The sequence below is a fragment of the Pelodiscus sinensis genome, chromosome 21 (assembly GCF_049634645.1).
Source record: "Pelodiscus sinensis isolate JC-2024 chromosome 21, ASM4963464v1, whole genome shotgun sequence".
In the NCBI taxonomy this organism is placed as follows: Eukaryota; Metazoa; Chordata; order Testudines; family Trionychidae; genus Pelodiscus; species Pelodiscus sinensis.
Window position 1 is genome coordinate 3676062 of NC_134731.1, and position 24135 is coordinate 3700196.

General features: G+C 45.7%; 1 protein-coding gene across 1 annotated transcript; it reads left to right on the forward strand.

The window, feature by feature from the left end:
- The first annotated feature begins 99 nt into the window (after positions 1 to 99).
- Positions 100 to 16846, forward strand: SHPK (sedoheptulokinase). Its single transcript, XM_006138684.4, has 7 exons — positions 100 to 475; positions 5581 to 5722; positions 9235 to 9418; positions 11523 to 11675; positions 13754 to 13929; positions 14511 to 14711; positions 15817 to 16846. The coding sequence occupies exons 1-7, from the start codon at positions 317 to 319 to the stop codon at positions 16230 to 16232; spliced, it is 1431 nt and encodes a 476-aa protein (XP_006138746.2). The 5' UTR covers positions 100 to 316; the 3' UTR covers positions 16233 to 16846.
- Positions 16847 to 24135: the final 7289 nt, after the last annotated feature.

Below are 24135 nucleotides of genomic sequence, written 5' to 3' on the forward strand. Positions count from 1 at the left end.
GCGGGGGGGCAGCTGGGGGCGGTTTCCCCTTTCGGTTCGATCCAAGTCCCGTTTAACACTCTTCGGGGGGGGGGGGCTGGGCCGCGGGAGCGCGTCTTGCCACACTCAAGATGGAGGCGCCGGCTCCCCCCTCAGGGAGCGGCTGGTTCAAGGGTCAGCGCGGCCGCGAGCCCCAGGCCGAGTGTGAGGCTGGGACTCACCCTCAGGGGGCGCCGCCGCCCTGCAGCCTGCGCGGGGCAGAGCCGCCTGCCGGGGCCGGGTAACCGAGAGCCGCCCCAGGGAGCCCCCTGCTGCCTGAGCGCCCCGGTGCAGGGCCATGGCCGAGCCGGGCGATGGCCCCGCGTGCGCGCTGGGCATCGATCTGGGCACCACCTCGGTCAAGGCTGCCCTGCTCGAGGAGACGGAGCAGGGGCCCGTCGTGACCCACAGCTGCTCACGGGAGACCCAGGCCGGGGGCCCGGCGGCTGGCGCGCAGGTGAGACGAGGGGCGGCGTGGCGAGGTCGCCCAAGACGGCGGCGGCGCCTTCCCCCCCGCGCAGCTGTGTGCCACCGTGTCCTGGCCGCACCGGTGTCGCGGCCTGGCAGGATGCCGCTTGGCCCTTTACCGACACAAGGGAAAGGAGTCGGTGGCAGTGTGTCAGGGAGGTAAAATCCCACCGGATCGGTTAACCGGTTAAACGTTATGATTAACAGGTTAACCGATTAAAAGTGGGGAGTGGACGGGGGCCGCTCCAGCTCCATGGGTTGTGGTGCCCCCCACCACCCACTGCTCTCCACCTCCGCCACAAGCAGGAGCTGCTGCAACCACTCAGAGCAGCCTCTGTCTGCTGTAGAGGAGGAGGGAGCTGGGCCAGATCCACCTTGGACAGGGGCTGCTCCAGCTGGCTGGTTGGAGCAGCCCTTGTCTGCTGCAGCGGTGGTGGATGGGAGTGCTCCAGCCCCTACTAGTTAACTGGAATGGGTAGGTTAGGCTTACCGATTAACCACATCCCTAGTCTGTATGTCTGAAATCTAATTTAAAATACTTCTCTTGTGCTGTATGAAAAAAACAAGCTGAGTAAGCTTCTAGACAGGTCAGGTTTTCTTTTTTAAATCAGTGGTTAAGTATCTGAAAGGTTAAGTCAGATAAAGGCAGAATAAATGCTGATTAGTGTTTCTGTCTATCTTGTAATAGACAGGATGTTGATCCCATGGTATTTGCAAGACAGTCCAATAAAAAATATTACCCCCCCCCACTTTTTTTCTAGACTGTAGGTCATGAATCCTTAGGAACTCTTTTTTTTTTTTTGAATAATTTGTGGAGTTTCAAGACAGACATAGCACTAAACCCTTTCTGACATGACACCACAGTTAATTGTCAGAGTAGACTTGATTCTGTCACGATAGAGTGAAACTGAAAGGCCAAATCCAAGTTATATACTTTCCTTGGGCTCAGTGGCGCTGAAGCATCTAAGGGTACGTCTAGACTACATGCCTCTGTCGCCAGAGACATGTAGATTAGGCTACCCGACATAGTAAAATGAAGCGGTGATTTAAGTAATCGCCGCTTCATTTAAATTTACATGGCTGCCGCGCTGAGCCGACAAACAGCTGATCAGCTGTTTGTCAGTTCAGCGCGATAGTCTGGACGCGCGGGTGTCGACATCAAAGGTATTTGTCGACCACCCAGGTAAACCTCATCCCAGGAGGCATACCTGGGTGGTCGACAAATACCTTTGATGTCAACACCCGCGCGTCCAGACTATCGCGCTGAGCCGACAAACAGCTGATCAGCTGATGTCAGCTCAGCGTGGCAGCCATGTACATTTAAATGAAGCGGCGATTATTTAAATCGCCGCTTCATTTTACTATGTCTGGTAGCCTAATTTACATGCCTCTGCCGACAGAGGCATGTAGTCTAGACGTACCCTAAGATGGAGCATCCACGGGGACACTCCTCAAAGAAAAAAGATCTTTCCTGGCATCTTAATCTTGTATGTGATGTGGCTTCTCAGGGAACAAAGACTAACAACCCTAACCCATTTTGAACTTTACCTTAGAATGTGATCAGTAACTTCATATGGGCACTGTTTAAGTAGGGCATCATAAAGGGCTTCTGGTCCATTTTGTCTATTGATCCTGGATGGCTCCTTCCCCACTCTGACATGATAAATGCAGAAGTGGGGGCCAGCAAGTGTACTCCAAAGCCTTATCTATCAGGCTTTGGTATAAAACTTCCCCAAAAATCTTAAAAACCTAGATTTTGGGACTAAAACTTCTGCTGCCACCACCCAAATATTAATAACGAGATTAGGGGAAAGGTCATTTGGGAAATCTCACCCCTATTATAAAAATCAAGACGCACAGTAACCAATGCCAGGTTAATAAAAAGGAAGGAGAAAACTTTTATTATTACAACAATATTCCTGTTGCAAGTATAAGGATCAGATGGAAAGGTAACAAAATATACTCATGGAGGAATTACACCATGGGCTAGAACTTAGTTAAAACGAAAAGCCAAACAACTCTTAAGCAGTGCCAGATATCGGATCCCATACCTAACCCTTAAAACAATAAAGCCTAACAAAACTACCTAAACTTTACACTACTTACAGAAAGTGAAGAATTGTTTCTTGGAGAGAGAAAAACATGCTTGTCCCTCCCTGTAGCTGCAGAGGACTCTCAGAGAGACAAAGGAGAAAGGAAAAAACCCAAATTCCTTTGTCCCAGTTTGAAAGTCCCACCTACATTCCTACTGGTCACTACACCTGGCTAGGTGTAGTTAACCCCTTAATCCCCAGGCTGCTGGCTAACCCTCATAATCATGACAGATCCATCCGGCGAAAAACAGGGCAGAAAGATGGAAGGTACCTCTTTCTTCTCTTAAGGCCTAAGATCATAACAAGGCCATTGACTTTGGTAGTAATAAAGGGGCTAAAGTAGTACATATAAGAAGTACAGATTGAACCTCTCTAATCCAGCATTCTCTGGTCCGGCAACATCCATGGTTCATTATGATTTTAGTTAGCTGGATGTCCACTTAGCATTTGTGTAGCCAAAGTTCCCATGGCCCCATAAAGTTTATTTACAGCCACCAGTTCTGACTTTCAGTGTTCTGTGCCCCTGACTCTCATTATCCCTACATGTCTTCGAAGAGCTGTTGTAGTGTTGGTAATGCTGCTTGAAAATATTGACCTCCTATGGTTCAGCAAATTCTCTGGGTTAGCACCAGTCAGGTCCCGAGGGTGCCAGACTAGAGAGGTAATAACAGCAATAGGTTAGTAATAATATTTGTTTATGCAATAAAAATTATATATTAATAGATTAGTGTGTGAAATTAAACTTTAGTTTCTAATGTATAATATTTAGCCACAAATTATCTAAATTAGTGTGAGTTGACACTTAGAACTATGTAGTAATTTGGTAATTCAGCTATAATAATAGTGTATTGTTATGTTAAATAATAGATGATGTTCCCGTCTACCTACAGTATCTTTGCTTGAATAAATACAGGCACAAACATCAGACTTAGGAACATGCTCACTGACAAACAAAAGCTCACCTGCATCCCTAGGGACATCTTTAGCATTTATGGGGCCTTAGGCAGTACAGTAAAACTCCATTAGTCCGGCATCCAATGCTCCGGGACTCCTGATGGTCCGGCACCATCAGGAACCCGGAAGTGCTGGGCAGCCGGACAGGCTTCCCCCATTCAGCTGCTGCTGAAACTGACCAGCAGCTGAATCGGGGAAGCTGGGAGCAGAGCAGCTGGGGTGCTGCCGGGTTGGTCCAGTAGCGCTGCCCCTCGGGGCTGCGGGACCAACCCGGCAGCACCCCAGCTGCTCTTGGGGACACCTGCAGCAGAGCAGCTGGAGTGCTGCCGGGTTGGTCCCGCAGCGCCAAAGGACAGCGCTGCGGAACCAACCCGGCAGGACCCCAGCTGCTCTGCCCCAGGGGTCCCCGATTCAGCCGCTGCTGAAACAGATCAGCGGCTGATTCCAGGAAGCCCGGGGCAGAGCTGCTTTGCCCCGGGGCTTCCTGGAATCAGCCGCTGATCTGTTTCAGCAGCGGCTGACTTGGGGACCCCTGGGGCAGAGCAGCTGGGGTGCTGCTGGGTTGGTCCTGTAGTGCTGAGGGGCGGCGCTACAAGACCAACCCGGCAGCACTCCAGCTGCTCTGCCCCAGGCGTCCCCAAGAGCAGCTGGGGTGCTGCCGGGTTGGTGCCATAGCGCCGCCCCTCGGCGCTGCGGGACCAACCCGACAGCACCCCAGCTGCTCTATTGCAGGCATCCCCAATTCAACTGCTGCTGAAACTGACCAGCAGCAGCTGAATCAGGGACGCCTGGGGCAGAGCTGGACTATCGTAAGGGGGGGGCTATGAGGGGTCTGGGGTGGCATCCCCTCCCACCCCACTCCAGACCCCTCATAGCTCCCCCTTCTGATAGTCCGGCATATCTGATAATCCGGCACCCCCTGGGTCCTAAAGGTGCCGAATTATCGGACGTTTACTGTACTATTAAACTGCTGCTCCTATGCCCAATAACTGTGTGCGTGTATGACAATTTTGTAGAGATAAGATAATTTTAAAGCAAATATTTAACAAAGCTCTTGTAGATTAACACAATAACTTCAGAAACTGACAAGAGGTACTTGGGGTTGGCAAATGCCTGTTAAATAGCTTCAGTACCACTGGAATGGCTCTTTCACAGGTTCAGTCTGCTGCTAATAGGGCTGACAGGGTTTGTCACTTTTCAGTTAAGTAGATCCCTCTGGAGAAAGCGGAGCCACAGAACAGGGATAGGAGGAGGTGGGTGGACAGTAAGATCCAGGGTGTCCCAAATTTTTGAATGCCCTAAAGAGTTGCATGTTGGGCATATGGGTAAGGACGGCACTGGCCTCGGAAACAGGCACGAGGCACAGGGGGTGGTGGGTTGCTCAAGTGCAGAGGACTGGGGGTTGGTGGGGGAGGGAGGGAGGGGGAGGGCAGGTTGCGCAGCCAGCGGCTGGAGAAAAGCATTGCTTTGACGGGGAAACAGCCACTTCTCTCCAGATGCTGGCTGCATGGCTGCCCCCTGCTCGTCCAAAGTCCTCTGGCCTCTGCTCACTGCCTCCTTGTGAACTGAGGTTGGGCGCAGCCCACGGGGTGAGGGGTGGGGAATCGGCCAGGGAATGGGGCTGGTTGTAGGAGCCAGCACAGAGCCCGCGGTGGGAGGTGGCGACTGGGGGATGCTCAGAAATCCTGGTCAGAATCTCCACTTACCTCCTCATCCTCAATGAACCTGCTTTACCTCAAGCACCAACATTCAAGGTTAAATAAAAAACGATTTTTACTATTTTACATGGCAAATAAACAGTATTTCAGGTATCTTATGGGTTAAACAGGCTTTTGTGGACTAGCCTGGGAACCTAACGACCATTTATAACATTTCTGCTATGGACAAATGTGTTCTGAGTTCCACATAACCAACTTACAAATGAACTTTTTGAACGCAACCCATTAGTAAGTTGGAGCCTTCCTGTATAGTACACCAATTTAGTAGATACGTGCTTGAATCCTCATAGGTTGTCTCAGCATGTTTATACCTGATTTTATGTTTGCAGGGAACGGAGCAAGATGTCCAGAGAATAATAAAAGCCTTGAATGAATGTCTTGAGGCTTTTCCCCAGGAGCGCCTTCTAAGAGTTAGTCGCATTGGTATTTCAGGGCAAATGCATGGGGTTGTGTTTTGGAAAACAAACCAAGGTAATGTTCATTTTTTTACATGTTTGCTATATATACTGTAGTGTAGAAGCTAAATGGCAGAAGCCATGAAAGATGGATCTGCTGATGTTGGAGATAATTTTTGGTTCTGGAATAATCAGTGGAAAATGGCCATCAAATGAGGGTTACAGGAGTCAGAGTAAGAAGTCCTCCAGCTCAACGTTATTTCAGAATAATGGCTTGCAGGGTAGACACACTCTTTGTTATTTCAGAATGTCAGTTATTCTGAAATAATGCTGTCCTGTAGATGTATCCTAAGGCTACGTCTAGACTGGCATGATTTTCCGCAAATGCTTTTAACGGAAAGGTTTTTCCGTTAAAAGCATTTGCGGAAAAGAGTGTCTAGATTGGCATGGACGCTTTTCCGCAAAAGCACTTTTTCCGGAAGAGTGTCCGTGTCAATCTAGATGCGGTTTTGCGCAAGAAAGCCCCGATCGCCATTTTCGCCATCGGGGCTTTTTTGCACAAAACAGTTTTTAGCTGTCTACACTGGCCCTCTTGCGCAAAAACATTTCCGGAAAAGGGCTTTTGCCTGAACAGGAACGTCAAAGCATTTGCGCAAGAAGCACTGATTTCGGATAGTAGAACGTCAGTGCTTTTGCGCAAAATCAAGTGGCCAGTGTAGACAGCTGGCAAGTTTTTGCGCAAAAGCACCTGCTTTTGCGGAAAAACTTGCCAGTCTAGACGCAGGCTTACTGTCTGTGGCCCAGTGAGTTGTCTGAATACATTCCAGTAATTCCTCTTCTTTAGAGAGCTTACCGAGTCTGTCTTGCCATGTTAGACTGACATTTTATGGAAATGTTACATAGCATTACCCATATTGAAGTGCACTGGAATATTGTTTTTAAAGATTCCCGTTAGAAAGCAGAATACAAGGACTGAATTTAAGTGAAATGTAATATTTTAACCAGTCAGATTTAAAAACAAAAGCAACAGTTCATTAAATGAAATGGTTTTCTGATAAGCCGTAGATGACACATGCACAATATTCTTATTGATGATGACTCCATGGCTACGTCTACACTGGCATGATTTTCCGGAAATGCTTTTAACGGAAAATTTTTCCGTTAAAAGCATTTTCGGAAAAGCACATCTAGATTGGCAGGATGCTTTTCTGCAAAAGCACTTTTTGCGGAAAAGCATCCATGGCCAATCTAGACGCGCTTTTCCGTAAAAAAGTCCCGATCGCCATTTTTGCGATCGGGGCTTTTTTGCGGAAAACACTACTGTGCTGTTTACACTGGCCCTTTTGCGCAAAAGTCTTTCGGAAAAAGACTTTTGCCCAAACAGGAGCAGCATAGTATTTCCGGAAAATCACTGACGATCTTACATGAGATCGTCAGTGCTTTTCCGGAAATTCAAGCGGCCAGTGTAGACAGCTGGCAAGTTTTTCCAGAAAAGTGGCTGATTTTCTGGAAAAACTTGCCAGTCTAGAGACAGCCCATGAGTATAAGGAAATGGAAATGCAATGCTGCATGGGTAAGCAGTTGTAGGCTCATCAACTAAATCAGCCGCTGTGACTTATTCACATATGTTCTGATTCTGCAAATACTCAAGTAAATGTGTAACTGCATGGCTTTGTGTACAGGACTGGGGTCTTAGATTGTAAACTCTGTAGGGGCAGGGATTATAATGTGGATTTTTCTCCAATACACAGGTATAAATCCATTGAGATTAGTGGTTCTATGTGTTTAGTCTTCCCAACTCAGAATACATACCTATATACAATAATGCAAATATTAAATAATAATAATAGCTATTGTTGAATTCCCTAGTTGAAGGAAAGATTTGCTGTAGACCATAAAACTGACTTCCCGAAAGTACTGGTCATTGTTTGCCAGATATTGGCAAGATCTCAATTGCTTTAAGTGATCCTGAACTATTCATTACTGGCTGCAATTTTATTTTAAATACTAACTCCATCATCAAGGAATATATCGAAGGGCTGATGGATTTATGGGTCTGGTACTTGCTTTCTAGCTGTCCCATGAGGTCTGCGTAACAAAACCGCAGGAGTCCATCATCCACACAAATTCTCATGTGAAGGTGCTTAATATTTCATTTCAGAAAGCCACATCATTTTTTTGTTTTAAATTTCTGTATGCAACAAAATGAAGGAGAACCTTTGTTTGTTCTCACTTTGATTAGATTAAGTGAAACTGCACCCTCTGTATTACAGATCAAATATTTTTAATGGCATCCTTTAGGGTTAGCTTTGTGGTTAATACTAGTTCTTAGAATCCATTTTAAAACTAGGTGCAGTGGAAATACAGTTGAAATTGACTTAAAGGAACAGCACACAAAGGAGAGGAAATGAGATAGAAATGGACTTTGGAAGCTTCACACAATACTTTACATTTTACACAGTTAGTTTACGGTTGCTTTGTGTGAGTGGAGTTCAGGTGCTGTACTGAATTTTCAATCCAGGCTAGTGGAGACAGTGGTAATTGTCGAATGATGCCTTCTGCCTGGCATTAGCTCCCCCTCTGCAAGTGTGGCTTAACTTCTGAGAGTGAGGGCCTCACTCCCACTGTGTCTCTTTTATGCTACGTAAAACGGCTGGAGCTGCATAAAGGGTCTTAAAAGGCCTACATTTGGCCAGGGGCTGACTTCCCCCGCACAGGAACTGTGGAAGACAGCCATAAGGCTGCATTCCTAGGATTCCTTTAGAAGGCCCTGTGTAGGGAACATACTGAGGTGGGATTGGGGCATAGGAATGGAGCGTGAGGATTTAGCGCTGTGGAGATTCTGGGCAGCTTTGGGAGACTGCCATAATTTAGGCTGGCCCCTCCAGGTGGCCTAGGATTGAGAGGGTGCAAAGGAGGCTTAGGGACACAGCACAGAATCCTACCTTTGTATTTAATAGGAACAAGGTAGGGGTCCTTGGCAATAAAGCTAAAAAGAAGATTGAATCCACATAAATCCTAGTGAGAACATGCCATCTTTTCAGTGAGGCTGTTACACCGAGCAAGGATGCCATGTACCCTTTACTACTTGGCGGTTATATATTCCTGTAGATGGTTGCATCTGGATCTATCAAGCAATCAGATAACTGGTACTTTGGATTAAAAACCAGGCAGCCATAGTATAATGGATAGTGTTTGCATGCAGTTTTAACAATGGAGTGCTGTTCTAAAAGCCTACAGCCCCATTTCTCACTGGGTGTTGCATGTTTCTGGTGGATCATGCTGTCTAAAATATGACATTCTGCCTTATGTCAGTCCCTACCTGTGCCGGTTTGTGTGGATATTATGGGTAGCACAAGGACAGAGCTGAAGTCTTTGGGCAGCATAGTTTTTTTCCTTCATCTCAGGGTAATGGGCTTTATAGTAGATTAGTCAGGGCTTGAAAATATGCTTGGTTACTTTGATTCTAGTCCTGGTGTATATTTTTGAAGCATTAAATGTGTTTGTAGAATGATCGGAGTCACAGGAGTTGAGAGGTGCCAGACGAACTGCAGTTATGCTGTGCTTCTCAAATACTGCCCGTTTCAGGTTGCAAATGGGCAGAGAGTGGAACCGGTCACACCTTTCAGCCTGGAGAAGTCAGTCATCTGATTACGTGGCAAGATGGCCGCTGCAGCAGCAGTTTCCTCTCTTCTCTTCCTCAACCACAGTCACACCTCAGCTTGGCTACCGGATTTGGGTGTGCCACAATCTACTGGTATTTAAAGAACAGGTAGAAGCACTGTAACTTCAGCTGTATGCATTAGATTTTCTGTGTCCAGCTGTTTCATTACCATTCTTTTGTCTGGAATTAAAGCCACAGTGAGCGCTCTTTTAGAAGGTGAATACTATGTCAGGGTCAGCAGCTGTACTTCTTCCTATCTCTCAGAATGAACGAGCAGGAGGAGACTTGTGAAATGAAGCAGAAGTTCCTTTTAATCCTAATATTCTTTAAACGACTAAAGATAATTTCAAATCAATGCAAGAATTAAACATGAACCATATACATCTAATTGAGGTTTGGGATATTCTCTCCTCCTTTTAGTAAAAAACTCCACAGAACACTTAAGAAAAGAACCATCTCTGTTTCTACATCATCAGTTAATACAATTTGAACCTTATAGTTGTATCTTAAGTATAGATCCTATAAAGATTTATGAAAATCTAAAATATGTTGGGAGATTTGCTTTGGGCCAGTTCCTTAAGGTGCTATGAGAATTGGACCCTACATTAGCTGCTCTTCCTTTCCCTCTTACGCAGTAAGCAGTCCTACCAAGCCTCTGATGCGGTTTATACATAATCTGCTGGTTGTCCCATGTTTTGCATGAGACATAGTTTTTCACTTACTACTTGCCTTCAGCCGTAGCAGGATGTGGAATCCACACATTTTTGCACAGATTCTGAAACCACTTCAACGTCAGTAAGTTATTACACTTCCCAAAGTTTTACCATCTTCCACATCAAGTAGGATTCAGTTTTGCTAAGAAGAAAAGGCTCTTTTGATCTTGCTTTCCTCCTAAAGTCTGTTTAGAAGATGGTATCTGAAACATGGTTGATCTCTCCACACTCATTTTTATACTGTTATTTTCATCCTTGGTGCTTTTGCTTTAATGTATATAGTGAGCACCCTAATTCAACTGGATGGAATTAAGATTTTTTTCAGATGCTTCAAAGCTGAGATGAGGACTTCTCTGTGCAAATATGCTACTGTTTCCCTTTTTATAACAGTTTTTGCAGCTGTGTACTTTGCCAAAGAGAACTGGTGTATTAAAACTGGTTTCCCCCATCTCCTGGTAGGAGTGAGTATTGCGCATAGTAGCACATTGTAAAACCAGTTCCATGGAAAAACTAGGACTTGATCACGGAGGTAGTCTTCATTGTTGGTTCTGTGCTGTTTTGATTTGGTACTCTGTGTGATTCTATTACTCCAAAGAATATTAAATACAATCTTGTCTTTCATAAGGGGTGCATTTACTGATGGGGCAGAGTCAATATTGTATTTTACTAACAGAGCCTTATGAGTTACTCCTCATTGTCTTTACTTCATAGTGCTCTGTGTCATTTGACTTTCATAGCAAAAATAAGAGTAGGAATTATACCTACTCTATTTCCTTTTATACACAGCTAGGAATTCAGCAATACAGTACTCATCTGCAACAGTGTAATTAAGTTTCATTGCAAAGTAACAATTCACTGAAGAACATTAGTCTCACACTTCAAATTTTTCTGTTTTTCTTCAATAAACAGCTTTTTTGTTTTCCCCCAGACACTCTCTGTTAAATCATTTTTACAGTAAAGCTAAAGTAGCTTAGTCAGAATGTTTGGAAAAGATCTAATTGGATTATTGGCCTCCAAACCAGGTACTAATGGAGGAACTGTGGTGTTGGAGGTAGACGCTAGAGATGGTTGAAATTTTTTGCTTGAAAGGTTTTTTTAATCAACAAAGAATGCTCTTTTTCTATCAAAACATATGTTTGCAGGGAAGTCTCGCTCTAATTTTTGAGTTGCCAAATGTGATTTTCCTCCCCCTTAATTCAGATTTTGATGTTTCTATACAAACAAAGTCTTGAAATATTTTTTGCAAAAACAAGTTTTTTTGTAGAATATTTTTGTGGACAGAAAAAATGTTTCTTAACCAGCTCTAATGGAAACTTTTTCCTAGGATTTATCTCTCATGCAATTAACATGTTTCCAGAAGGTTGGTTTTTTTGTTTTTTTTGTTTTTTGTTTAGTCATGTGTGTCAGGTTTTGTCCTGAATATCAACTATGACTAGAGACTGTTGGCAACTGACTGTTTAACAAAGCAGCTGTTTTATTTTTGTTTTGTTGTTAAATAGCCCAGATTTTCTGAAGCATTATGATGCAGCGGGTACCATCCATGATTACTTGGTTGCCATGTTGTGTGACCTGAAAAGGCCATTGATGTCCATCCAGAATGCTGCCAGCTGGGGATATTTTAATTGCAGAAGTAAAAGGTGGAATACTGAGATGTAAGTGACAGTTATCCAATGGATTTGGTGTGTTATCTGTCTCACATGGTGTGGATACTTCTGTATACTGTAAGTATGACTGTAGCCCAGACAGGAAGTGATTGAAAGCTGCTTTCTCAGATGGTTGTTTTGTGTAGTAAGATGACGGCCTGGAACATAAGCCCACGTATCATTGGCCTGGTGTGAAGGTATATTATTATACACTAATATAAAGCAAAGTGTAGCTATGAGCAAGAAAAAGGCCCCTGTTTATAGAAGTTGGCAAGAACAGAGCTGATATTACAGAAATAGTCATACCTAAGAGGTACTAGGCACAGGTTGTAAATGTATTTCAGAGGAGTCGTACCAGAACACTTTGTGAAGAAACCTCTTGGTAGCAAGACCCTCCCCAGATACAGGAACATACTGACCCAGGTTCAGGACAGGGTCTAAACTGACAGCATGATAGAAAGTGATCAAACTCCTATGTACAAGGTGATATGTGGATCTAGGTATGTCAAAGGGTTGCAATCTGATATGTCAGGAATGGTGTGTAACTTGTTTGTGTCTGTATACAAAAATGTACCCCAAGGGAGTTGTCTTTGTCCAACTGAGGAAGATCTCATGAGTCGAGTCCGTTGTCATCAGCCACATTCTTAGCCTACCTGTAGTCATCTGATCTGGGGCTATTACTGAGCTTTGTGTACAATAAGCCTAGCGCCTTCGATCCTTATCTGTTTTTGTGGTCTTTGGGGGCTCTCTTAGCGTCTATTATATTAGCTGTGTAAGCAGAGCTAATAAAATATGCAGAAGGAGCATCCATATGCAGCCGAACAGTTATCACTGGACAAACCAAGAGACCTGTCAGGACACCACACCGGTGACTTCTGGCAACCACAGTTTGACCTGTGCGCAATGAGTCTCACTCCAGTTTGTGCTGGGCAAGGACACCATATAAAACCTCACTGCTGTTGGCATTCACGGGCATTGTCGTTTTTAGAAACCTTAAGAGAAGGTGTTAGTGGCTGGCTCAGGCAAGAGGCCGTGGATATTGAATTATTTGCTTCTTTCCTGCAGATGGTCTCCTTAGGGCATGGATGAGGTACAGCGGTGGGACAGAGTGGGTCAGCTTGCACGGGTGCTGTCCATGTTATATTCTATAAAGAGAATTTCTTTGGTATCTTCAGCTGAGCTCTTTAACAAGCATTTAAATTCACTTACAGTGTCATTTAAAGGTGACCAGGCATCTGATATGAAATGAATTTTATTCTCTCTCTTTTTTTTTAAATGACTTGCTCTTTCAAGGGGTGGAGTCCAGGGCTTGTACATTTCAGGGATCAATTTGGGCCATGACTCCAGGGTGAAAAGATCTTCCAACAGTGAAGGTAAAATACTTCCTAGCCCATTGAAAGGGTAACAGAAGCTTGGATTTGTCCCACTGTGCTTTTTCTGACGTGAAGTAGTGGTTGTAGTGAAGTGGTCTATAAACACATCGAGGTTTGTTTGCTTCAGGTGCTTTTAGCTAATATTTTCTGATTTGTTTTTGACCTGCTAACCCTCTGCATGGAAGTTCCCTGAGAGTCAATGATCTTTGGCATTGAAAACTGGTTATATGACTGTTGTTTTGATTGTCCCTTCCCATACTGCTTGGCGGTGTGACATCGGTGGTTTGAACATGTGGTGGTGCACATGATCCTGCTGGATCAAATCAAGTATAAATGTAGGTGGATTTATTTACCCTTCTGTACAAAGCTGTGTGTATTTGTAGCCAACACAGTCAATGGAACTGGCAGTCTGAACTTGTCTTAGACCAGTGGTTCCCAACGCAGTGTCCACTGGCGCCATGGCGCCCGCCTAGTGACCAGGCTGGCCCGAGCCGTTCTTGCGCCCAGGGCGCCCAGCACATGTGCGGCCCCCAGGCGACTGGCAGCCCCATAGTCCTAGACAGAGCTAATTGAGTGAGCAAAAGATTCTGGAAATCCAGCAACCACAAGCACGTAGTCAGGTTAGCTTGTGACTTCAGAAATTGTTCACATAAGCCAGTTTGCCTGCTCTCGTATTGACTAATCCACCTGTTTTGTTTTGTTTTTGGGTTGCAGTTTGAGTGAGTCTGGCTTTCCTGTTGATTTGCTTCCTGAAGTGAGTGAACCTGGTGGCATTGCAGGGAAGATGCCCCATGACTGGCATGGAATACCAAAGGGAACGGAAGTGGGAATTGCTCTGGGAGATTTCCAGTGCTCTGTTTATTCTTGTATGACTGAGAGATCTGATGCAGGTATTATTTTACTGCTGGGACACAACTCCAGTAGAACTTGGAGTTATAAGCACCACAGGAGGTTGTTTGTAACTCTGAACAACATGTTATGGTTGGTCTTTCAAAAGTTTACAAGTGAACATTGACTTAATACAGATTTGCAACTTTACTATGCAGAACATTGCTGCTTTTAACCATCTTCATTTAAAAGAAACAAGCACAGAAACAGTTTCCTTACCTGATCAAATCTTTTTTAAAAACTTTCCCTTTGTTTTTTTATTAGTTTGTGTTTAACATAGTAGCATATTTGCCTTTTTGGGGGGCGTCTAAGCTGCTGCCTGATTGTGTACTTCTAGTTCCAAATCAGGCATGTGGTTCCTCAGGTGTTCATAACTTCAAGCTTCCACTGTAAGACTTTTCCATAGGTTTTAGTTCCATTTTCTAGTAAGTGAGAGGACTAATTAAGTTTTCTGTTAGTTCCATAGCTGTTGTTCCTAGCTGAGAATTTATATTGTGCTCAACCCCATGGTGTGTGGATAACTTATTTTCCTTTTTCAGGGTGGCTTGCTAAAAGACTACATCTTATCTTTCTTGTGTCGTAGTTCTCAATATCAGCACCTCTGCTCAGCTGACAGTCCCCATGCCCTTGGGATTTCAGCCTCCAGACACACCCGATTCCTTGTCAGCTGTTGCCTATTTTCCCTATTTTGATGGTAACTATTTGGCAGTGGCAGCATCGCTCAATGGAGGAAACGTGTTGGCAACATTTGTGGATATGTTGGCACGCTGGATGGCAGAGCTGGGTAAAGTATTTTGGGGAGAGACGGAGTTTAAAATGGGAGCTAGTCAGCAAGATTGGAGGGACTGAGCCAAAGCAGCAAGTCTTGTACAGCAGTGGTTTTCAGTCTGTGGTTCACAGACCTCGGGAGGGGTTGCAAATGGTGTCTAAATTTCCCAAAGGGACTGCACCTTCATTGAAAAAATGTTAGGGGTCTGCATATGCTGTTGAAAACCACTGCTGTGTACAGAGTGTGTGATCCCACTGCAGTGCTAGAATTTCCTGCAACTATTAGGGGACAGACACACTGGGAACAACACTAACTGGAGCCTGCATTTTGACTGTCTGGGTTTTGTTTTTGTTTCTTTTCTCTTCCCAAGCACTTAAGTGAGTGAGACTATCTCTGCGGGTTCCATTTCAGAATCAAAGGAAAAATGATAGGTCGATCAATCAGAATTCAGTCACTAATTTCTCTGTTCATAGAGTTTAGAAAGTGTGACTTGATTATATTAATTGCCTTGAGTTGCAATTCTCACAGAACTTGAAATGCTTAATGGACTCAAAGAGCCAGATTTAGTGCAGTATCGTACAAGACTATCATGTCATTTCCCCAAAGTGCTTTAAAGTGTGTTGTCACAACTGCTTTGATATCCTTTGCTTGGGATGTCTCAGAGCAACAGTGAATTTTAAAATCCTTCCAACCAGCGATTGAGTGACCTTTGCACTGTCAGCACAGGAGGCGGAGGCTGTGCTGATTGCCACTATTAAGAAAAGGTTAAGAAAAGCTGGTTAGTTTCCAAACATACAATATTGCCCTTACTGCTGCTTTTTCATTTAAATTAAGCCAGTAGCTAATGTTTCAGATAAACCTGTTCCGTTACCAGAACTGCAGTGTCTGTAATCTGAAGACTTCTTGGATCAAAACTATATTGGATGTGGAGGTTCGAATTCCTGCAGGAGTGATCTCCCTCGGGACAGGAGAAGCCAAATACAAAGTGGTCTGTTGAGCCAGCGCACAGCACTGGAACAGCACCCAGCATCATTAACATACTTTCAGTCTCCAGGTTTTGTCTGACAGGCGAAAGGGACCCCAAGCGGATAAAATCAGTAACACTATTTTCTTTTGGCAGGGTATGACGTTCTAGAATCCAATGTCTATGCTCAAATGATCAATGCAGCTTTGGCCCAAAATGAGACCAGGCTCTCAATCTGCCCAACTGTATTTGGAGAAAGACACATGCCTGAGCAGATGGCCTCAGTGACTCATATCTCTGCTTCTGAGCTCTCTCTGGGTCACATAACCAGAGCTATGTGCCACGGGATCATTCAAAATCTGCATTCCATGTTGCCATTTCAACACCTGAAAAAGGCAGGAGTGAAGCGAATTCTAGGCAGTGGAAGTGCCCTTTCCAGGAATGAGGTGCTGAAGCAAGAAGTGGAGAAAATGTTTCCATTTCCGGTGATCTATGGGAAGGATGTGGATGCAGCTGTGGGTGCTGCGATGGTGATGTTGCACAGAAGAAGTCCATCGTTCAGAGTTGTCTGACATTGCGTTTTTCTGGACATATCGAAACTTTCTGTTTTCTCCTCATTCCTGATGTTGCTTTTAATCCACCATCCCACTCAGTGTGAAGAAGAACAGCTCGCATTAATGTCCCTCTCTGATTCCACAAGTTCTTAGGGCTCTACATGCCCTTATGTTGTCATTCCTAACTCTGCAATGAGATCCAATTACTGTATGAGATTTGACTGTGCGAAGGGAAAAGATCCAGTAATTTTGAGTTAAAGATACCTCATCAGAGGCTCATTTTCCCATTAGAAAAGAAGCTTAGGATAGCTAAGAATAGCTAGGGTCTGTGGTAATAGCATCTGTAGCCTTTGTTAAAGATGTTTTGTGGTTAAACTATCTTTTACCCTACATATGTGCACCACAATGAAGCTGAGAAGTGCTACTGTAATACAAATAAAAGAATAATTTTCCATATCTTATAGACTGAAGAGTTTCTCTTTGAGGGGTTGAACATCTTTTTTGGGTCTTAAGCATATAGGAGGGAAGGTTATTTTTGCATAGGTCACTGAAGTATATTGCTGCTGATCCAAGTTTGATTCGTGACTAGCTTGTATAATGATTTTTTATATACATCAATGCTCATGCTTCAGAGCACAGATTGGTTACCAGCTGGTAGTCAGGAAGATACATCTCTCATTGGCTACGTCTAGACTGGCATGATTTTCCACAAATACTTTTAACGGAAAAGTTTTTCCGTTAAAAGCATTTGTGGAAAAGAGCGTCTAGATTGTCACGGACGATTTGCGCAAAAGCACTTTTTGCGGAAAAGCGTCCATGCCAATCTAGACGTGGTTTTATGCAAGAAAGCCCCGATTGCCATTTTCGCCATTGGGGCTTTTTTGCGCAAAACAGTTCTCAGTTGTCTACACTGGCCCTCTTGCGCAAAAGCATTTGCGCAAGAGGGCTTTTTCCCAAACGGGAGAGTCATTGTATTTGCGGAAGAACACTGACAATCTTACATGAGATCAAGTATCAGAGGGGTAGCCGTGTTAGTCTGAATCTGCAAAAGCGACGAGGAGTCCTGTGGCACCTTATAGACTAACTGAAGTGTAGGAGCATAAGCTTTCGTGGGCAAAGACCCACTTCGTCAGATGCATGCATCTGACGAAGTGGGTCTTTGCCCACGAAAGCTTATGCTCCTACACTTCAGTTAGTCTATAAGGTGCCACAGGACTCCTCGTCGCTTTTACATGAGATCGTCAGTGTTCTTGCGCAAATTCAAAGCGGCCAGTGTAGACAGCTAGCAAGTTTTTCTGCAAAAGCAATTGCTTTTGCGGAAAAACTTGCCAGTCTAGATGCAGCCATTATGTTTTAATGCACAGTTATTTACATTTATGTGTGAGGAGTTGAGTAGCCAGTTTGGGAAGAATATTTGATATTTCATTCAGAGCTTTTCTTTCCTTTGAGAAAAGTTATAGTAACCCTCCTGACCGATCCAGTCCCCTCCCCTCTTACTACAATGTGACTGAAGTACAATCAATTGCTGCTAGCGAGAGGTCAAACGTGCTCAAGTTTGTCAGCCCAAGAACATCCTTTCTAGTTTCCTTGATACGTTCTAATTTAAAGAGTTTATAATTCTGTCTTTTATATATTGGAAGAAACTGAGACTTGACATAGCAACTTGCAGGCTGGATTAAAATCTATCTTCAGTTTTAAACGTTGCTCATATGAACTTGCCAAAAGTATTGCCAATGTGTCAAGATCCTAATGCAGCTTGCTGATTATTCTACCTTCTCCTTTAAGGTGAAAGGGTTGGTACTGTTTTTCATCATCCAGATGTTGGACATGGAGAGAGGGAAGGAAATAAAATGATTCCATATTATTTGGTTACAACTGTATTAACCAGAAGCATCTGTTTTATCTGAAATATGGACCTGCATTTCCATCTTGTTCATTAGCAGCATTGGGACTGACTCATATCATATTAATGAGAAATCTGCTTCCTATCCCAAAGCTCTAAATCCACGGACAGTAATTACAGTGATGGATTAATTCCCAGCCTCCTCATGACCAATCTATTCCATGTGGTGGGTAAAGAGCCATTGGCATCATCGGGAAACATAGAGGAAGTGCAGAATAGTTGAAGATTATGGTAAAACACTCGATTCCGCAGCACTCTGTTTTCTCTTTGCTAGTTATGATGTATTTTTCCGTCAGCAGATCTTCTTTCCTTTTTCGAATGATACTTCCAGGGGCAAATAACATTTCCCCTTCAATAAGTAGGGCTTTGCAGGTGCGGCTCTACTAATCTTGAATCCAGCTGAGCCAGTTCCAGGGAGCTGATAAAATATGGAATATGGATCATTACTAGGCTTCATCAAAACAAGAATTTCCATAATAGACTCAGAGACTTTAGAGTCAGAAGGGACCATCATGATCATCTAATCTGACCTCCTGCATATTGCAGGACATAGAACCTCACCCACCCACTCCTATAGACCCCTACCCTCTGGCTGAGTTACTGAAGTCATCAGATCAGGGTTTAAAGACTCCACGTTGCAGAGTCCACCATTTACACTAGTTTAAACCTGCAAGTGACCTGTGTCTCATCCTGCAAAGGCAAAAATCTCCCAGTGTCTCTGCCAGTCTGACCTAAGGATAGAATCATAGAATCATAGGACTGGAAGGGACCTCGAGAGGTCATCGAGTCCAGCCCCCCGCCCTCAAGGCAGGATCAAGCTCCGTCTACACCATCCCTGACAGATGTCTATCTAACCTGTTCTTAAATATCTCCAGAGAGGGAGATTCCACCACCTCCCTTGGCAATTTATTCCAATATTTGAACACCCTGACAGTTAGGAATTTTTTCCTAATGTCCAATCTAAACCTCCCCTGCTGCACTTTAAGCCCATTACTCCTTGTCCTGTCCTCAGAAACCAAGAGGAACAAATTTTCTCCTTCCTCCTTGTGACACCCTTTTAGATATTTGAAAACCGCTATCATGTCCCCCCTTAATCTTCTTTTTTCCAAACTAAACAAGCCCAGTTCATGAAGCCTGGCTTCATAGGTCATGTTCTCTAAATCTTTAATCATTCTTGTCGCTTTTCTCTGTACCCTTTCCAATTTCTCCACATCTTTCTTGAAATGTGGCGCCCAGAACTGGACACAGTACTCCAGCTGAGGCCTAACTAGTGCAGAGTAGAGCGGCAGAATGACTTCACGAGTTTTGCTTACAACACACCTGTTGATACAACCTAGAATCATATTTGCTTTTTTTGCAACAGCATCACACTGTTGACTCATATTCAACTTGTGGTCCACTATGACCCCTAGATCCCTTTCCGCCATGCTCCTTCCTAGACAGTCGCTTCCCATCTTGTATGTATGTATGGATAATTTCTTTTTACCCCAAACATGGTGATTAGGTGGACCCTGAGCATGTGGGCAAGACCCATCGGTCAGACACTTGGGAAAGAATTCTCTGTAGTAACTCAGTCTTCTCCATCTAGTGTCCCATCACCAGCTGTGTTTGTTAAAGCCCCACACAACTCTCTATTGTTACTTTTCTGTCTTCTTTTGCCACCTGATGAGGCAGGATGTTTGTTGGGGCTGTCCTAAGCATTTATGAGGCCCTATACAGTACTATTAAACTGGTGCCTCCATGTCCAACAGCAGCCGAGGGGGGAAAACGATTTTTAGATATGTGATCTTCCAATCTTCAGTAACACACTAATGAAATATTTGTAAAGCAAATTTTAAAGCAAGGTCCTGTTGACTAACACAGTACATTCAGAAACTGACAGCATAGACCTGGGGTTGGCAAATGCCTGTTAAATGGTTTCATTACCGTTTGAATGGCTCTTTCACAGGTTCTGTGCGCTGCTAATACGTCTGGCAGGCTTTTTGACTTTTAAGTTAACTAGAGCCTCTCCAGAGGAAGCAGAGCCATGGGACAGGAAGAGACAGGTAGGTTGGCATTAAGACTCTGTGGTCCCCCAAAGTTTTGGGTGCCCTACGCAACTGCATATTCTGCATATAGGTAAGGACGGCCCTGATGTTTGCAGAGCGAAATTAATTCCCATGTGCAGAGTGTACAGAACACCGAGGCAACATTTAAACCTTCACGGTGCCTCAGATGTACGTGGATCCCCTTGGGTAAATTTCACCCACATGCCGCTGCAAGTATACTGATAACTCTGATACACCCAAACCAGGTCCCTGTCCACTCTCATCCAGACCAGACCAGTATTTAGGACAACAGATGAGGCATGGGAAAGCGCAGAGACCTCAGGAGGTGACACATGAGCAGGGCAGTAGCATCTTGATGAGAAGGAGAGAGGAGGCCATTGATGCCCAGGAAATGGGAGGGGGGTTCCAAAAGTGTGCATCTGTGGAGCAGGAAGGGTTAGAGAAGTTCTGGAGCCAGGAATGGGACATGGGGACACAAGAAGGCCTTAGCAAAAAGAAATGGAGAAAAGCCTAGAAAGAGAGAGGGGAGAAGGAGAGACTTGGCCACAGAGCCTCAGGGGGGTCATTTTTTTGGAAGTAAAAGCCAGCAATAGGGCTAATTGAATTAGGCCTGAAAATCTAGCTATTGCAGCTGAAGCACTTAACTCTCCTTCCTCATAGTTCTGAAACGCTGGATGTGATTATCTTAGTGAATAGCCCAGCATAATGTAGTTTACTGAATATTTAGTTCCCTGTGCATTGTAATGCTGTCGTGTTGTGGAGACGGATTGCTGTGAGTCATGACAGCAATATGCAGAGCAAGGATGAGAGGAAATATGGCCCTGTGGTGAGAACACTAGCCTGGGACCTGGGACCCTGTTTCGTTGTAGGTTTCTTGGATAAATCAGTGGATCTCTCTATTGGCCTGTGGTATGACAGTCATGGGATCCATATCCATTGCTTAGCTTGAAAGCATGTTGTACTCGCTCTTAAGATTCTTGTTCTCTGGTTATTACTTGCGTTGTAGGTAAATCCTGGTAGGCTTGGAGCTTGCTGCTATTCTGCATTGTTCAGACACGGTAGGCCTGATTATGTACTTTCCCGTGCTTTCTCCACCAATTGATTCAGCAATTGTGAGCTCATCATACATTGGTGGCCAACAGCCATTCTGTTTCCAGGACTGTTCCTTTGGGTTATCTATGGAAATGTGGATTCTTGCATAGCAATCTGCTTGACAGAGACTGGGCTGCAAGATCAATTATGGACTTTATTTCCTTCGAGACGTGAATCTTTCCTATCGTGAATACTAGTGTCAATATTCAGGGATGGGTTTTTTGTTAATTGTTTATTTTTTTTCAATAGAGGATCGATTTTGAAGAAATTTTGCTGGGAATTTGCCTCTAGCGACTCGCTAAGCGAGACATAATTCGGACAAACTGCAGGTCACAGATTCCTGCAGGCAAGCTTTGGTTCTGCAGTCTTCCTCGTATGTTATCCTTTTTTAAAAGTGTGGGTGTTGTCCCATCACTCCCTGTCCTCTTCAGCTGTAGCAAACTGCCACTGGCTTATTTTCATCCTGTCTCTCGTTTCATTCACTCTCCTCTGGCTCCTTTGTGGATATCCTGGAAACAGAAAGTCTCAGAGTGTCTGAAATCTGGAGATGTGTCTGCGAATGAATGTGGACACTGGGGTGCTTAATGCATCTCTTTTACGCTTGGTTAACTCCATTGACTTCAAAATAAATTGCTCCAGACGTACTGTTAGGCAAGCCAGAGCAGAATCAAACCCCTCTGCCTGAATATAAACTCAAACTATAACGGTCAGTGGTAGAACAGATGCTAAGTGCTCATCTTTCAGGAATGCACATATTCCTACAGGTTAAACCTCTCTAATCCAGTCCTCTCGGGACCTGACCAGTGCTCAACCAGCGAATTTGCCGAATCACGGAAGGTCAATATTGTCTAGCAGCATTACCAGCCCTTCCACTGCTTACTGGGCTCTTAGACAATATCTAGGGATAAATTAGAGCTAAGTAACAGCCGAGAACACCGAGAGCCAGGACTGGTGGCTGGAAACAAACTTTATGGGACTGAGGGAAAATTGGCCACGTCTGTGATAAGTGGACATGTGGCTCACTAAAATCTGCTGGACCACGGATGTTGCTGGAGCAGAGTGTGCCGGACTAGAGAGGTTCAATGTGTACAACCAGCTCTCAGAATACCTAGTTTTGTTATCAAGTCCAGCTCTGGGGATCAGTGGAGAAATTAATCAGAGTATTAGTGAGTCAGATGCTCAGTGTAGATCCTTCTAGTAACACCAGCTGAAGAGCTTGCCTGTTGTTGAATTATATGTTGTACCAGGTTGCTTTACCCTGGGCCTCTGCCTAACCCGGCACCTCCGGACTCCAGGCCCAGCAGCCAAATCACTGTCCCGCAGGCCCAGAGGCCGAATCACAGTTCCGCAGCAAGGGCTTGGGTAGGGGGGGTCCAGGCCCTCCCTCTTCTCCGGGCCCCAGCCGAGGGTCCTATCAGTGGTGGGCAGTTCCCACCACTGGCTCAGCAGGGAGCTCTCCCCAAAACGTGCCAAGTCCGCTGGGTCACTTCCCGTGGCCTGCCCTGGGCTGCTTCCTTTCCCTCCTGAGGTCATTCCCAACTGAGCTGCGCTGCAGGCTTTTCTACCCGGGCTGCACTGAGAGCATGCCTGGCAGGGTTATGGGTAGGGTTGCCAGGTGTCCGGTTTTCAGGCCCAGTGTCTGGTATTTTCTGGATTTCTGGCTGGGCACTGGACGGAAGCCTGGTGAGGGCAGGGGAGTTGCTGAGAGGCAGGGGGCAATTGGAGCTGGGAGCCCTGGGTGCGTCTGACGCCTTGGGGAGGAGGAGAAGCCCTGTCCCTGCTCCTGAGCGCGTGGTTAGGGTTACCAGGTAGACCCCCCCCAAAAAAAACCCCGGACACACTTGATCGTGGGCGGGAAGCAGAGCTGGGGGGAGTTGAGGGCCGCGAGGCTGGCTGGGAGGAAGGGAGGGTGGGAAGCAGAGCTGGGGGGAGTTGAGGGCCGCGAGGCTGGCCGGGAGGAAGGGAGGGTGGGAAGCAGAGCTGGTGGGAGGGGTGCAGCGGCACTGGCCAGGGGAGATCAGGAAGAGGAACGGGCCAGTGGGAAGCAGAGCTGGTGGGTGATGCAGGGGGGCTGGCCGGGGAAGATCAGGAGGGGAAGTGGGGAAGAACCGGCCGGCCGGGAAGGGAGGGGGTGTGAGCAAATCGGCCAGCGCGGAGTAGGACTGACCCAGGCACTTACAGATCCCAGGGTACTCCCTGTCCCGCGCAGGCTCCTGGCGATGCACTAGCGAGGGAGGAGGCTTCCTCTCCTCCTCCTCCTTACACTCAACCAACTCGGTGCTCCTCTCTACCCACGCCAGGCTTCCGTCCGGTGCGCAGCTGGAAAAATCAGAAAATACTGGACATTGCACATGTCCGGTATTGTCTGATTTTTTTTTACCAACAGAGAGCGCAAATCCTGGACTGTCCGGTACAACACTGGACACCTGGCAACCCTACGTGTGGTGGAGCTGCAGCTGGGCTCACTTGCGCTTCTCCGGATCGTGTGCAGGCCTGACAGCGCCCCGGGATCTCCACGTGCCCGGGTCAGTCCCGCCCCCTCCGCCCCTTCCCCTTTCCGACCAGCTCCGCTGCCCCCAACCCCTTCCCGGTCACGCCTGTTTCCTGCCGGCTGGTTCTCCTCCTCCCAATCTCCCTCGGCCAGCCGTGCTGCCCCAACCCCCCGCCCGCCAGCCGCGCTGCCCCTGACCCCCTGCCCGCCAGCCCCGCCCCCCCATCTCCCATGGCCAGCCATGCTGCCCCCGCCCCCCCTCCTGGCCAGCCCCGCCCCTCTCCCGTCCGGTTCCCCCCCCACCCATCAATCATGTCCGGTATTTTTTCTAAACCTACCTGGTAAACCTAGTCGCAGGGGAGGGACATATTCCCCCCCATAGGCATG